The following is a 17325-nucleotide window of genomic DNA, read 5'->3' on the forward strand; positions in this document are numbered from 1 at the left end:
AGAGAGAAAGTTTCTGTTCTAAAGTGTAAAGGTGATGTTATTACAAAAAGTACTTGACTTCTTCAGTAATATCTCTGAACCTAAAAATCTGTTTCTCCTCCTTCTTCATCATCAGATCTTACATTTCCACACACAGTTCTTCACTGAATTAATGAACGCTTTCCAGAACACATAGTACTTCCATAACATTCTAATATAGTATAGTAAAATATAACAATTTAACAAAACTCTGATTCATAACATTACAGAAACCTGGTGAAAATTATGATAAAAGATACTGTTACATACAGTTCTTAAATGTTATTTTGCCCTGTCTCCACAGTTAGTACCCTTCTTCTAACTGCTGAGCCCAAGACCAGAGAGGAATTTTTACAGCGTGAGCACACTGATATTACACACACACACACACACACGCAAATGTAGTTAAATGTCATGTGTTGGGTGAAGACTTTGATGATGAATGAAAGCAGACAATGAGTTGACTAAAACACACATGTGAGATTATCCTGTCAAACACATCATAGGGGTCTGGGACAGTAAAAGATTAATGGTAATGTTTTACCAGTCATTTAAAATGTGGTGTCTCACTGAAAGTAGATTCCACTATAATAATAATGTTTTATCAATACATGCTGACTCAAACACTGATATATACAGTAGATGTGAGAGTGTGAGTGTTTAATTGGTCAGAATATGTCATCTTAAACCTAAAATACAATCAAGAGGAAACATCTGAATGGTCTTTATCTCAATTCTATTTATTATCTCCCACTCCAGATTCTTGTCAGCTCACACTGGATCCCAACACAGCAAATAAACACCTCCATCTGTCTGAGGGGAACAGAGAGGTGACATTGACTCGAATAATTAAGTCACATGTTCAACATCCAGACAAATTTGATCGGCGGGAGCAGGTTCTGTGTAAAGAGAGCCTGACTGGACGCTGTTACTGGGAGTTTGAGCTGAGTGGGTGGGTCACTGTGGCAGTTTCATATAAAAGCATCACCAGGAAAGGTCAGGGCGAAGGCTCTTTGTTTGGATACAACAGTCAGTCCTGGAGTTTGGCTTGTTTAGGATCCAGATACACTTTCAGACACAATAATAACGACACTGAAATCCCAATAGTTTCCTGTAGTTCCAAAATAGGAGTGTATCTGAATCACAAAGCAGGAACTTTGTCCTTCTACAGTGTCTCTGACACAATGACCCTCATCCACAGAGTCCAGACCATATTCACTCAACCCCTCTATGCTGGATTTGGGTTTCATTATTATAAATTAGGAAAAGTTCGGATTCTAAATTATAAGTAGGTTTATTAAATCTGACTGTAATGACAGTATCAGTGGATGATCAAACTCACAGTATGAGTGTAATGATAAGATGTGCTCCCAGTTAATTGACACAGTAAAGTGAACAGATGAAAAACTGTCACTTATTTGTCCTTATCATTGTACATTGTCATTTTATCTACTAAATATCATGTGTCAGAGTGTATCAGTACATTGTCAGTTTATCTACTAAATGTCATGTGTCAGAGTGTGTCAGTACATTGTCAGTGTTTATTATAAATGTCATGTATCAGAGTGTATCAGTACATTGTGAATTATGGATGAGAGACAGGACACTACTCTTACTCTCCATTGTCTTCTACTATAAACACTAATCCAATTACTATCACCAGACTATATACATTCATGTATCATATGTTTAGAAATGACAGAATGTTTATGTGTGAGCTTATTAGTAATGTTTTTCAGTTAAACTCTTCTCATTCTAACTGTGAGATGAATGTTGTTTAATTTGTGGGAGAAATTTATACAAAGCTGTGTAGAATCTTAAAAATGTCTTATTTAAATACAGCTTCATGAAAGCTGAACCTCTCAGAACATCCATTTTTCTATAAGATCAAATATCTGAACAATAGGGATTATTAGTATTTAACATTCATTGATTACTCAATGTATTGTATGATATATGATTCCAAAGCAAAAAGAAGAGATGTCCAGGGGGGTGGGGGGGTGTAGTTATACTTACTGCTGGAGAGGCCTCTTAAATTCTAGATCTGCGCGAATCTGGCCGTTACTTTGATGGTGAGACCGTGTTTCAGTTTTCTGCCGAGCTCCAGTCTCGAAAAAGATTGTAATGAGTTTCTTCTCTGCATCAGATGCTCAGACACAGTGGACACATTCAAAAAACACTTCAAAACTCACCCATTTCAAATATTTCTGACCTAATGACTAGGTTTCACTTTACTTTTCTGTACTTTAGACACAAGGCGTTTTTTTTTTCGACTGGATCATTATAATAAAGATTTTTCAAATATTCTGCTCTCTGTTTCTTTGTAAGGAAGATGCTTAAATGACTTTTATCTGTCCTCCATAAATCTGACAAGAAAGCGGGTTTAGTGAAAACTCTGAGTTTGTTAACCCTGAGATGAAGGAAACTCTGGGTTTTCCGTTCCAGAAAGCGAGGTAACTCAAACTCTGGCTCAGTTACCGAAGTAACTGACTCTGTGAACCTTCTTCAACAAACCCTGAGTTTCTCCCTAGCTCCTCCCTCCGACTGAACCTGAGGCAGCTGTCAAACATTGCGTGTCCTTTCGTCGCGAACCCGATCGGCGTTGAAGCCAAATTAATTCGCAAAGCCTTATGTCGGGAGAGGATTTTGAGACCCAGATTAAATGTATTATCATTCCCTGATGACTACGTAATCGAGCGGTACCGTTTTTCATTATAATCTATCATTTATCCGAACAACTCCGGTTTACATCTCTAATATTAGATACCGTGGAGTTCTTTGCGTTGCTCTTCATTTTTTCGCCGACGAGAGTTTCCTTTATAACACTGGCGACGCCGAGTAAATCGGGAAAGCAACTGTTTGTAGAGCCGTAAGAAAGTTTCCCTTGAACTTAAACGGTGATGCAGCACACTTGATCGCAAACGTTGAAGCCAAGTGGCCCAGCTCTGTGCATGATTCACGAGTGTATCATTAGTGTATCCTGAGCAACAGATTTGTATATGGGAAATAAAGCTTTGCATAAATATCATTCCCTTGTCTCCCTTCTAATCTGCCGCTCCAAGTACACCATTTCTCAGTCAGTTTTAGCCATTTTCTTCAGGAGATGCATTTTATACAACTCCTTAATCGGTAACTGAGAAAACATAAGGATGACATTAAATTCTACAGTTCTACATGCAGAATTAACCTGGCATTTACTGAACATCTCACTGTGTCAATCTGTGCTGTTAATCTCAATCTGCTAAACAGGATATGAGGTGAGAGGACTGTCTGGATCTCCTGAAGGATCCAGTGACTATTCCCTGTGGACACAGTTACTGCATGAGCTGTATTAGGGGCTGCTGGGATCAGGATGATCAGAGAAGCTACCACACATGCAGACAGACCTTCACCCTATGACCTGTTCTCAGTGAAAACACCATGCTGTCATGTCCCAAAAGATGCTGACCCCTTCCAACCACTAGATGGCGACACTGGATGGGACTTCAACTCAAGACGTTTCACACTCTAACCATCTGTCAATTTCTAAAACTACACCTCCTGTTTCTCATTGTTAGTACTATTTATACTCTGTGTTCCTTTCATTCTGTGCTCAGTCTTGGAGTCAGCTTTGAGAATTCAAATGCTCTTGGTTGCTGGCATGATCTTATAAATCTTGAGTACTTAGTTCCTTGTAATTACAAAGTTTTATTTGTTTGTTTGTTTGCTTTTTGTTTTTGTTTTTTTTTGCAACTCCCCTCTCAGAGTGTATAATTTTGTTCTCATTAAAGTTGATTCAATTGAACAGCCCAGTTCAAGGTTTCTCAGAACATGTGTGCAGTTGGGTTCTACTAAGCTGTTAGTAGAGAGAAGAATTCAAGATCTGTTTTTTGGTCAGGACCAGAGAAGTGATGCATACTGGTTGAACTGGCCCAGAGACAGAGGAAGACGAGACTCCAGTCTGCTCCTCCTGCTGTCTGTTATACTGGACCTGGAGATGTGGATGTACCAGAACCCTAAACTCAGTTGACTAAAATATCAGGACTGTTTCTAAGCAATGCAAAAATCTCGCCAGTGTTCAAGGCAAATCACTGGATGATATTGAAATAGAAGGTGTGATTTAGAAATGCTCTGTGTTAACAGATTGACCCGTTGATTAAAGAAAAAAACAGAGATTTTGATCCAGATCTACACAAGTTCCCCTGATATGATGTTTACACAGTCTGCAAAGTGGAACGTCCTTAGAATGCCATTAAAGAATTTAGCATTCATTATTTTACTTTAAAATAAAAACTGTGGGAATAAGAGAAAGCAAGTAATGGAAGATGGTCTCATTTAAAATTAAAAAAAAAGAATAACTCAGTGACATTCAGGGAATAGTCCACAAAGACTATTAAGCCCTGCCAATATGATGAAAAACATTCTACAGATTATAATGACGACTATGAATGATCAGTGAGTAGGGTTCAATGTTTAGAATGGGACAGCCACAATCTTCATAATACTTATACAGTTTGGTTAACATTAGAACTTTATTTGATTGGTGGGTGTCATACATACTTTATTTGTTTGGTGGATGTCATACATACTTTTGAAGGCAGATTTTCCTGATCCCGTTGCTTCCCATAAATTTTCCAAATGGATTCGTGACATTTTCTACCAGCTAAGAATAACCAGTTACCACAAAGAGATTCCTGTTCTTTTTACATGATCACCAGTAACGTTTCCATCTTCTGATACATGGGCAGACACATACATAAAAAGGACTGACCAGAACAAAAATTCGGGATCAATATCATTTGACAGGTAATGTTGCAGTACAGTGTAAAATCTGGAAAACAATGCATTGTTTTAATGACTGACTGACAGTTTTAAAATTGTTCGCGGAACCGTTCAAGGCCTCACAGACAGAGTATCTGATCATATGTCACCTCACTCTGCCCCAAACCTTCACCCTACACCTGCATCAAGTCATATAAATCAGTAGAGTTAAGAGCGTAGTCTGTGAATGAGAAGATTTATTTATCATGTCAGGTTTACTGTCAGTCCCAGAGTGGAAACACATGGCTTTGGTTAATCATTTAATTACATCAGTAATATTTCTATCATCACATGGTGTAATTAATAAATGTTAAATACTGATGTTCTCTGATAGTGTCTTGCTCAGATAACTGAGTTTGGAGATAAAAGGGTTGCTCAGAGAGGTACAAACATTAGGAAGATGAAATTTAGGTGAGAAATAAAAAGCGGCAGATTTCTCTCTTTGTCCTTGTGTCACGTGTACAGTTTGGAACAGAAGAGCCGATCTGGGGTCAGTAATGACGTGGAAATATGTAGAGGATTCAGTAATTACAAAGATTTCTCTTTACTCAGGATTGCCTGAGCTTCAGATAATCTCTCTCTCTCTCTCTCTCTCTCAGACACACACACACACACACACACACACACACACACACACACACTCACACGGAGAGAAAGAGTATATCCGATCAGCTGCTGATACTTTCGTTCCAGTCAGATTTCTGTGAGACCCTTTTTAAGTGGTGATCTTCACAGCTGATGATGAATCAACCCAAAACCCGGCATAGAGGGGTTGAGTGAATGTGGTTTTGACTCTGTGGAGGAGAGTCATTGTGTCAGATACGCTGTAGAAGGACAGAGTTCCTGCCCTGTGGTCCAGATACACTCGTATTCTAGAACAGCTGGGAACAATTGGGATTTTGTTATCAATGTTATTGTGTATGAAAGTGTAACTGGAGTCAGAACAGTCCAAACTCCAGGACTGATTATTGTGTCCAAACCCAGTCTCATTACCGTCTCCTTTCCGGCTGATGTCTTTATACGAGGCTGCTATATAAACACACCCACTCCACTCAACCTCCCAGTAACAGCGTCCAGTCAAACTCTCTCTACAGAGAACCTGCCTCCAGCGATCAAATCTGTCTGGATGATCAGGATATGGCTGAGCTGTACTAGTCCATGTCGCCTTTCTGTTGTCCTCAGACAGACGGAGGTTTCTATGTGCTGTGTTGGGATCCAGAGTGGGCTGGCATTGAGCTGGGATGAGAGATGAAAACAAAAGAAATTTCAGTCAAATCTAGAAAGTTCTGATGTTGCACTCTGAGACATTTTCTGTTTGACGTACTTGAGGTTTGAGGTCATTAATCTTACGTGTCTTATTGTGATTAATGATGCTTTAATTTTGGTACAGTGGAAGGCAGTGGTCAGTCCAAAGATTCTAACAATCAAAAGTGTGTGTACGTGTGTGTGTGTGTGTGTGTGTGTGTGTGGGAGAGAGAGAGAGAGAGTGTGTGTAATATCAGTACACGTACGCTGTAAGAAACAATCTTTAGCCTTGACCCGGGGAAAAAGGGACTTCTGTGCTCTGATAACTATGAACACACAGAGATTAAAGTAAAACACTGCATGTAGTAATGTTATAGTGAAGTATGATTAGTTTAAAATTAGACAGAAAGGGTGCATGTCCTAGGAACAATAAAGTAACTGGAGAAATATGCACAGACCGGTACAGATATGCCTATTAACCCTCGTGTTTGTTTCTGCACTAGTGGAGAATTCCTGTTGAGCTCCGATTGATTGTCACTGAAGAGTTTTAGAGTTCACTATAATCACATGTAGAGGTCCCATGTACTAACCCTACCCACAGACACTCAGCAGTTATTACTTATTATTACTTGTGTTATTACTTACAGTCGTATCTCTTCTCAATGAGATGTCTTCCCATTTGGATCCCTGCAAAACGCTTCCATTAAATCTCATAAGATAAGAGACAACTCTCATAAACACAGCTCTAAACCACAAACAACAGACTGTCACAGATTCTCAAGGCCATGAAAATTAAGAGGATTAAAACTCTGCTGTACTCCATCTCTCTGTCTCTCTGTTTCTCTCTCTATGTACATATATATATATATATATATATATATATATATATATATATATATATATATATATATATATATATATATATATGTATATATATACATATATACTAGGGATGTCCCGATCCGATCTCAAAGAGATCAAGGCATCAGTATCGGCTTTACTGAGCACGACCCAGCCCGATCCTTTGTTTTACGTCAGCTGTTCAATAGGCTACTACCATTTTGATACGGCACCTAAAAAATAAATACTCAGCGAGTTCCCTCAGGCAACACAGGCAAAGGCTGCTCCGAAACAACACGCATTGGAGGATATACTTTTAAAAGGAGAGAGACATTTCCTCGAGACAGCGACAAGGCCACAAAAATTACTGAGAGGGTAATTGAATTAATCGCTTTGGATGACCAGCCCATGTGATGACAAATACAGAGGTGCGTTCAAATTCGGTAAATTGAGGCGAACATTCCAGGCAACTTTAACTTTTAAACTTGGACCTTTTTTAGGTCAGCATACTTCGATGACATTAATCCTCAAGGCTACTAGTAACAATCAAGGTACCTACCTAACCTTTTAGCTCTATATGATGTACACGAGTTAGCCGAAACCAATGACCACAGAGAGCAGTACCGTCGCTTAACTAACGCTAAGGATTGATAACGATAGCATATAAAAAAGGCTTTCAGAAAAAGTATCAATTTAACTGACAATTAGACAGCTTAACCAAAAATTATTGTGAGATTTAAAAAAAAAAATGAAGGAACAGCTTGGCTTTCTTAATGCATTTGCTATTCAGTTGTCAAGCATATACATTGAATTGGTTTCAATAACTTTAATGTACTTGAAATGTGCACTGTGCAACTGTACTACCTAGGAAAATACAAGTGTCGGATCGGGACTTGGTATCGGCAGATACTCAATATTAAATGACTCGGATTAGGATTGGGGGCAAAAAAAACTTGATTTGGACGTCCCTATATAATACATATATTCTTTTTTCTTTTTTCATGTCAATGACTTTGTTTATCAGAGTATGATCTCAACAAAAATATTCAACAAACAAATAAAAAACTCTGTTAACCTTCTTCTGCAATCTTGCCTTTTTCTTCATTGAAGAATTGCTGTAGTCTCCTGCTCATTTCAGAGACAGATTTTTTCACATCCTCAAAAGAGAAGACTGGATTGACAGTCAGGCTGGGTAACTCTTTAACTCCTGAATGAACAGAGAGAGACTGGAAACTCTCCAGAGAGACAAACACATACAGAACAGACATGCACACACAAATTTCTTACAGCTCTAACACATTTTACTGAGAGTAAGTCCAGAGAAGATCCACTGTGAATGACGCCCCACTCTGTAGAAGATGAGAGGGTCAGCGATGTTACCTGGAGGAAATGGATGTGATCCTCTGTGTGTGAAAGCTGCTCCACCTCAGTGTCTCTCTTCCTCAGCTCAGAAATCTCCTGCTCCAGTTTCTCTATGTGATCTTCAGCCAGTTTCAATTCAGTCTTCTCCTTAGCTCTGATCTGTTCTATCACCTCAGATCGTCTTCTCTCAATGGACTCAATCATCTCAGTAAAGATCCTCTCACTGTCCTCCACTGCTGTCTGTGCAGAGATCTGTGAGGAGACACACAGAGAGGAGGGGAGTCCATTTGAAGCAGCACTCTCACTCAGCTCTTACTGGAAACCCAGACAGCCTGTTCTCCACAGTGTAGCTCAGTGGGATTGGACAGTGGTCCAGCACTGGGCTCCTCACTGACTGACTGAAGGAAAGTTCTGACTGAGCACTGAAATGGCTCTTCCAGCAGTTAACTGTTGTCTTGTCCTCTGCTGACTACTCACCCTGAGAGACGTCACAGTCTGTTTCAGCTCCTGCAGCTCCTTCTCTCTTTCCTGGATTCTCTGCTGGGATTTTCTCTGGGTGTCCTCCAACTCTTTCTGTGAAGAAACATTACACTCTGGTTTTAACACAACAGGGCCACAGTATGCAAATAAAGAGGATTTGGGGGAGCAGATCACAGTATTAAGAGTGATACAAGTGTATTGAAAAGAAAAGAGGCATAAATAACAAATGATTAATAGTTAATTAATGTTTGGTTGATGGTTAAGAAATAGCAATAACATAATTAGTAGCCAATGGACAGAATGTAAGTAAGAAGTTAGCAGTAGATTAGTAGCTTATTTAATTGAGGAGTAGCTGATTCATGGCACTAATACATAAATACTAGTGAGATCCCATCTTACTTCGGTGTATGGGCAAATATACTCAATCATATATACTTATACTTACCAAATATATTTTATATACTTACAGTTTATTGGCAGTGCAGTTACCAGCAGCTGGAAACTAGACAATCAATGAGCACATAAAGTATTATTTAAAGATAAACTAAACTATCGGTTTTACACAATGTGTAATTGCTGAGTACTTAATCTGTTACTAAGTAGTAATTAAAACTTAATAAATAGTTGACTGATATTCACAGGCAGTCATTGGTGTTTTAACAGCATTTATTCATGACCTATTACTTAGCAATCCTTATAGGAAAGTGTTACCTGGCATGAGTTCCTTCGCTATGACCCAGGATACATTCAGGAAAAGCATTGTTGTTGTGTTAAAAGTGTATAAAAGTACACATATACAGTATATACTCAGGGGGGAGAGACCCAGTATAGCCCGCGAGCTTAGGAGGAAAAGACGGGTGTGTCGTGCTGGGGCTGAGTGTCGCGGTAGGAGGAGACGCTTACAAACCCGTTCTCGCCTCGATCATCATGGAGAATCAGTAAAATACTGGATTTATTTTATGCCAACACCAAGGAGGCATATAGCTCATCACCCTTCCCACCCCTGGGTAGATCTGATCACAACATGGTACATCTCATGCCTGTGTACAAACCTCTCATACAGGCAGCCAGCTGTTACTTCCGCAGTTAAAAGATGGACTGATGAGGCTGATGAGGCCCTGAAGTACTGTTTTGATGCAACTATGTGGAAGTATTCTGTGATGCCAATGCGGAGGACACTGACAGTCTCACACACTGTATAACGGACTATATCAACTTCTGTGTGTAGAATGCCATACCTATCGGGGCTGTATGATTTCTCCGATGACAAACCCTGGATTACTACTGACATAAAGGATCTTCTTAAGGAAAAATGGAGGGCCTTTAGGTCTGGTAACAGGAAGCTGAAGAATTTGCAGAAGGAGCTGAGGAGGAGGATCAGAGAGGGAAAAAACAGCTACAGGAGGAAGATGGAGGATCAGCTGCAGCAAAACAACGCCGGTTGAGTCTGGAGGGGCCTTAAACCCATTTCTGGCCACTAGGAACCCAACTACCAGCCGGCAGGGGACCGAAAGTGGGCGATTGGTCTGAGCATTTTCTTCAATAGATTTGATCAGTCATCTGCCCCTACCCCTGTCCAGTCCTCCCGGCTGCAACTCCCATCATCTGCACCCCCTGAATACTACCACACCCCCATCTCCACCCCCTTCCCACATCCTCCAGCACACAGCCCTCCTGCCCCAACCTGTCCACAACAAACCAGGTGTGGAAAGAACTCAGGAGGATCAAGGTGAGAAGGCTCATGGGTCCGGACGGCATCAGCCCGAGGCTTCTCAAGTCCTGTGCAGATCAGCTGTGCGGGATAGTTGAGCACATTTTCAACCTGAGCCTGATGCTGGGAAGAGTGCCACAGCTGTGGAAAACACCCTGCGTGGTACCAGTGCCAAAGACCCCACACCCCAAGGCCCCAAACAGCTACAGGCAGGTGGCTCTGACATCGCACCTGATGAAGACCCCTGGAGAGGCTGGTCCTTGTCCATTTCCGCCCCTTGGTGAACCCATCAATGGACCTGTTACAGTTTGCCTATCAACCCGGCATTGGGGTGGAGGATGCAATCATCTACTTTCTACATAGATCCCCCTCTCACTCAGAAATAGCTGGGAGTACTGTGAGAATCACGTTTTCTGATTTACACTTTGGTATTTAGCAGACACTTTTAGCCAAAGCAACTTACAATAAGTGCATCAGTCAGATCCTATTACCTCATAGACAGAGATCACAATAAGGCTGTGCATTAATTTACCCTTCGTGTTACGCTCCTGTCAGCAGTCCCTATGATATTAACCGTGTGTATCATATGTGTATTAAATAGCACACTTATCGCGCTATTTGGCTGGTCGGCTTTCCTCAACCAATCAAGAAAACTTTGTTACTCCCCGTCAGGGAATCGAACCCCGGTCTCCCGCGTGACAGGCGGGGATACTTACCACTATACTAACGAGGACTTCTCCAGTCCCTTCAATACCATACAGCCCCCCCCCCGAGGGACAAGTTGGAGCACACAGGAGTGGACCAGCACCTCACAGCATGGATTTTGGACTACCTCACCAATTGACCACATTATGTAAGGATATGGGACGGTCCGACAGGGTCGTCTCTATCACGGGAACCCCGCAGGGAGCAGATCTGGTTCCCTTCTTCTTCACCCTGTACACTACAAACTTTACACACAACCCAGCCGCCTGTCACCTGCAAAAGTTCTCTGACGACTCCGCAGCCGTCTGCCTAATCGCTGATGGGGATGACAGGGAGTACAAAGAACTGACCCGGAGCTTTCTGGACTGGTGCCAGCGGAACCGCCTCCAGATCAATGCAGGGAAAACCCAACAGATGATGGTGAACTTCCGCATGCGCAGCGTTTCTTCTCCTACTCCAGTGAACATCCAAGGAACGGACATTGAGATGGTGAGATCCTACAGGTACCTGGGTGTTCACCTGAATAATAAACTGGACTGGACTGACAACACAAATGCACTTTATGAGAGAGGAGAGAGCAGACTCTACCTGCTGAGGAGACTCAGGTCTCAGGTCGGCAGCATCTCGACTACTGACAGGAAGAGACTGAACAGACGGGTTAAGAAGGCCAGCTCTGTCCTGGGATGCCCCCTTGACCCAGCAGAGGTGGTGGGAGAAAGGAGCATGATGGAAAAGCTATCATCCCTGTTGGAGAACGTGTCCCACCCCATGCAGGACACCCTGACTGCACTGGGCAACTGCTTCAGTGACAGGCTGCGTCACCCACCGTGGGTGAAGGAGAGGAACCGCAGGTTCTTTCTTTCCACACCTGTCAGACTTTACAACAAGACTTTGCAATCAACACTGCCCCCCAGTAGACCACTCACATCAAAACTGACAACCCACTCCTGTGCAATATGTCTGTACAACACTCATGTGCAATACCCATGTGCAACATCTGTGTCTGTTCAATACCTATGTGCAATATCTCTGTTTTATTCACTCATGTGTAGTCCTTCCGTATAACTGTTTACTACTGTGCATTGTCTGTTTTACTCATTTACTGTTTATTACATCTTGTTGCCTGGTTATTTATTTTTATTTTTATTTTTTTTATTCTTATTATATCTTGCTCTTTGTTGATCTCCTTGCGATTGCACTATCCCCTACACTGCTGTATCACTGTAAATTTTCCTGTTGTGGGATTAATAAAGAATTGTCTTATCTTATCTTATCTTATGAATTGGAGTTTCAGCATTTACCTCACCACTGCACACAAAGCAAACTTAAATATCTTTAAAAAAAATTTTTATTAAAAATGTCACAGTGGAAGCTGGAAATAAACATTGTCACTTCCAAACATATTAAATAAAATACAGTAAATTCAGTGCTGTGTCGTCAGGTGATAGTTATTGGATTAATGCCTATGATAGAGGACAATGGAGACAATACAGTCAATTTGACAATACAGTCAGATTTATCAAAGCTACTTTAAATATAGAATCTGAACTGCCCCTGAAAAAAGAATATTGAACCAAAATCCAGCATAGAGGGGCTGAGTGAATGTGGTCTGGACTCTGTGGAGGAGGGTCATTGTGTCAGAGATGCCATAGAAGGACAGAGTTCCTGCCTCGTGATCCAGATACACTCCTATTCTGGAACAGCTGGCTACAACTGGACGTTCAGTCACTGTATTATTGTGCCTTAAAGCATAACAGGAACTATAACAGTCCAAACTCCAGGACTGATTATTGAGTCCAAACCCTGTCTCGTTACCTCTTCCCTTCCTGCTGATGTCTTTATACGAGACGGCTACAGAAATCCACCCAGTCCGCTCAACCTCCCAGTAACAGCGTCCAGACAAACTCTCTCTACACAGAACCTGCTCCCACCAATCAAATCTGTCTGGATGATCAGGATATGCCTGCGTCTGACCCACTGTTGCCTTTCTGTTCTTCTTAGACAGACGGAGGAGTCTATGTGCTGTGTTGGGATCCAGTGTGAGCTGGCAAAAATCTGGTATAAGAGGTCAAGCAAAGCAAAGGAAATTTCAATCAAATCTAAATAGTTCTGATTTTACACTTTAATACTTTTTTAATGAGACATTTATTCTTAAATCTTTTTTTTAAGTTTAAGATTATTAACTTATTGTGACTCATTTAACACTCCCACTTTCTCATATACTGTCTGTTTCAGTGTTTCTGTGTGTGTCTACAAAACACTGTTATTATTGTATGCCCTGTTTTCAGTGTGATGGCACTTTTTAAATAACTAATAATATTTTAGTTAATATTCTCAAAATGGCAACATGTCCTAGAGCCCATGTACGTGTCTGATCGGATAAACTGATGTGTAATTTAGGAGAGTGCCCACATTCATTCAGCAACTCTGTGTTCATCAAACATGCGGTGTTTAACTATACATACTTGTGTGTGTGTGTGTGTGTGTGATACCAGTACACTCACACTGTAAAAACTCCTCTCTGGTCTTGGGCTCAGTGGACAAGAAAAGCCATTCTTTAGTAACTATGGAGATAGAAAGAAAGTAATTGTATGTAAGACCTTTTTTGATGAAAGTTTTCATCAGGTTTCCTAAATGTATGGAAGAGAGTGTTTTGTTAGTGTTATTATAAAATGTGTTAGAGTGACTTTGGATTATTGTTACCGACATTTGGATTAAGTGTTACTGAAATCCAAATTTATAGAGCATTTTTCAAACCTTCTTCTGAAATCTTGACTGTCTCTTCATTGAGGAATTCCTGCAGATTACTTTTCATTTCAGAGACAGATTTCCTCACGTCTTCAAGTGAGGAGACTGGAATTACAGTCAGGCTGGGTACTTCTTTATGTCCGGATTGAACAGAGAGAGACTGGAAACTCTATTGAGATTTAAACAAACACACAGAACACAGACATGAAGAGACAAATTTTCCCAGAGCTCTGATACACTTTACTGAGAATAAGTCTACAGCAGATCCATTGTGAGAGATACCCCACTCTGGAGTGATGTTACCTGGAGGAAATGGATGTGATCCTCTGTGTGTGAAAGCTGCTCCAGTTCAGTGTCTCTCTTCCTCAGCTCAGTGATCTCCTGCTCCACTTTCTTTATGTCATCTTCGGCCAGTCTCAATTCATCATTCTTCTTAACTCTGATCTGTTCCCTCACATCAGAGCGCTTTCTCTTAGTCATCTCAGGTAAGATCCTCTCACTGTCCTCCACTGCTGTCTGTGCAGAGATCTGTGAGGAGACACACAGAGAGGAGGGGAGTTCATTTGAAGCAGCACTCTCACTCAGCTCTTACTGGAAGCCCAGACAGCCTGTTCTCCACAGTGTAGCTCAGTGGGATTGGACAGTGGTCCAGCACTGGGCTCCTCACTGACTGACTGAAGGAAAGTTCTGACTGAGTACTGAATTGGCTCTTCCAGCAGTTATGTTTTGTCTTGTCCTCTGCTGACTACTCACCCTGAGAGACTTCACAGTCTGTTCCAGCTCCTGCAGCTCCTTCACTCTCTCCTGGATTCTCTGCTGGGATTTTCTCTGGGCCTCTCCCAATTGTCTCTGTGGAAAAACATCAGATTTCTCTCTCATAGTGTTTCTCATCATCAGTAATTACTCTGGTCTAAAGGTGACAGGGTTCTGGATGGTTCTGCCTCACCTTTTCAAACACAATATCAGGGTTATTTGGCAGATAAATATGTCCAGTGCATCTGTAATTAATCCACAGACACATAGTTACCACAGTCTCACAAAAGCCTAAATTCTTTAGAATATTTATGTAGCATGTTTTGTTTCGTTTTGTTTTAATCCTTTCAGCCTAACCGTCGGAATGTAACGTGTACATATGTAATGCATCACTTACAGGAATGTTGGTGAACCTGCTACACAACAAAACGCCTTGTTTAGTTTAGGTGGCTAAAAACATGTCCAGATACAGCACAGTAGTAATAATTGTTATCAATAATAATTCTCACAGCGGTATGTATGAATGAGACAGGGGTGAGATATGAGTGAGAATCTCAGTAAACTGTGAGTTCTCCTCCTCAGTGAAAACACATAACTTCCGTGGACCAATAGATGAACAAGCCATAAATTAAATAACAACTATAAAATACCTTATCCAGTGTAGGCTACAATGTGTGCAAGAAATGTTTTTGTTCCAAACATTGTAAAGGTACTTTATGTAGTTTTATGTTATTGTTTATTATTTCCTCATGACCCTAATGAGGATTAGCGGCTTAGATAATGAATGAATGAATGTTTATTATTGCATTGTGGCAATTGACATTAGCTGTTACTGTATTATCTCTGTGGATTTAACCTGTGAATCACACAGTAAATTCAAATTGTAAAGTGAACAAAAAAAAAATACTAATTTCTGATTGGTCAATTATGGCATTCTAAGGTCTGTTAATTCTGTATATCAGGCTGCTGCTATGTATAACAGACCGTTGCTATGGAACTATTTGTTTTAGCGGAAGCAATACCCTTATTTTTAAATCAATAAGATCATTTTTAAATCAATATTTTGTGTCAAATGATTGATTTCTCTAGAAAGTAGCCATGTTATAAGCAGGATAATGCACAGTGAGTCGGTTACATATGGAATGCTCTGTTACATTTAAAAAAAAAAGGCAAATAGCAAAAAAATCCGTTACAAATACCTCTGATGAATATCAAGCATGTTTAAACCACAGAAGACCTGATTATCAAGTATTATATCCTATTATAATCACAAATAGAGTATTTGCTTTATTCTCTTACCTGTTTCTCAGTCCTTTCAGCTGCTGCTGAGACTGTATCATGGCCTTTGTGTTCATCCATTGTACACAAATAGCAGATCATTTTTTGGTCAGTGTGACAGTAAATCTCCCTTAATTTGTCATGTTGAGAGCAGATCCTGTCCTTTAGGTGTGTGGAGGCTTCGATCAGTTTATGTTTCTTCAAGGCAGGAGATTCATAGTGAGGCTGGAGGTGAGTTTCACAAAATGAGGCCAGACACACCAGACAGGATTTGACAGCTTTGAGTTTTCTCCCAGTGCAGATGTCACACTCCACATCTCCAGGTCCAGCATAACAGACAGCAGGAGGAGCAGCTTGAGGTTGTGTCATCTCCTTTTTCTCAGCCAGTTCAGTCAGCATGACGTTTTTCCTCAGAACAGGTCTTGGAGTGAAGGTCTCTCTGCACTGGGGGCAGCTGTAGATTCCTCTCTGATCATCCTGATCCCAGCAACGCTTAATACAGCTCATGCAGTAACTGTGTCCACAGGGAATAGTCACTGGATCCTTCAGGAGCTCCAGACAGACTGGACAGCAAAGTGGATCCTCAGCTGACAGAGAAACTTCTGCCATGTCTCTACACAGACAGACACTGAGCTACTGACCTGGACATCAAGTTTCATCTCAGTATAACTCTGTACAGTGACGAGTATGTTTGGAATCTCAGTGATTCTACCAGTTTAACAGGAAGTGATGTATGGATGTGTTAGAAACTGTGTGATAGTATGTCAGTAGGGTAAAGAGAGAGAGAAAGAGACAGATAGATGGATACAGCAAGAGGAGAGCAAACCAGAAAGAGAGAGAGAGAGAGAGCATACAGTTTTTTTCTGTTAAATTGGTTCTTTTCTCCAAGTGTTTGCTGTTTAGTGACAGGTTACTGGGACTCTGCATGGTGAGCCAGGGGTTCTCTCTGGTAGATTGAGTCTTTGGGTTATTTCACTGTGCTGTGCTGTTTCTGTTCTGTAATTCACTCCAGTTTGAGCAGACTGAACAGTAAATCATCATTCGTTTGTCATGTTGAGAGCAGATCCTATCCTGCAGTCGTGTGGAGAAAAGAAAACAGCTGCAACCAATGAAAGTGAGAACACAAACAACCCCTTCACCATTCCTGTCATAGTTCCATTAAAATGAGAATGAAAGTATTCCATACATTACTGTAGGTTTGGAGTGGATGCATGTATTTGTTAGTGTTATTAAATTCACACTGTAAAAATTCCTCTCCGGTCTTGGGTCCAGTATGTAAGAAAAGTTGGTCTTTAGTAATTATGTATTCCATACACTACCATGGTTTTTGAGGTGTGTCTGTTTATCTGTTTGTGCATGTTTTCGGGCTTGGTTTATTGTTACTC

At 40.8% G+C, this 17325-nt stretch overlaps 1 protein-coding gene, 1 non-coding gene and 1 pseudogene across 2 annotated transcripts in view; 1 reads left to right on the plus strand and 2 right to left on the minus strand.

Moving 5' to 3' along the window:
- Positions 1–1310, plus strand: part of LOC115805757 (tripartite motif-containing protein 16-like) — a 117100-nt gene extending 115790 nt beyond the window's left edge. Inside the window, exon 6 of the mRNA XM_030766436.1 lies at positions 778–1310. Coding sequence (XP_030622296.1) covers positions 778–1310 — 533 coding nt within the window. The remainder of the gene's footprint in view (positions 1–777) is intronic.
- Positions 1311–2354: 1044 nt separating this feature from the next.
- LOC115809322 (tripartite motif-containing protein 16-like) lies at positions 2355–16549 on the minus strand (annotated as a pseudogene).
- On the minus strand, positions 11118–11189 carry trnad-guc (transfer RNA aspartic acid (anticodon GUC)). The gene has a single exon. It is a non-coding gene; the product is annotated as a tRNA-Asp (tRNA).
- Positions 16550–17325: the final 776 nt, after the last annotated feature.

Source organism: Chanos chanos, chromosome 1 (assembly GCF_902362185.1).
Source record: "Chanos chanos chromosome 1, fChaCha1.1, whole genome shotgun sequence".
Lineage (NCBI taxonomy): Eukaryota > Metazoa > Chordata > Actinopteri > Gonorynchiformes > Chanidae > Chanos > Chanos chanos.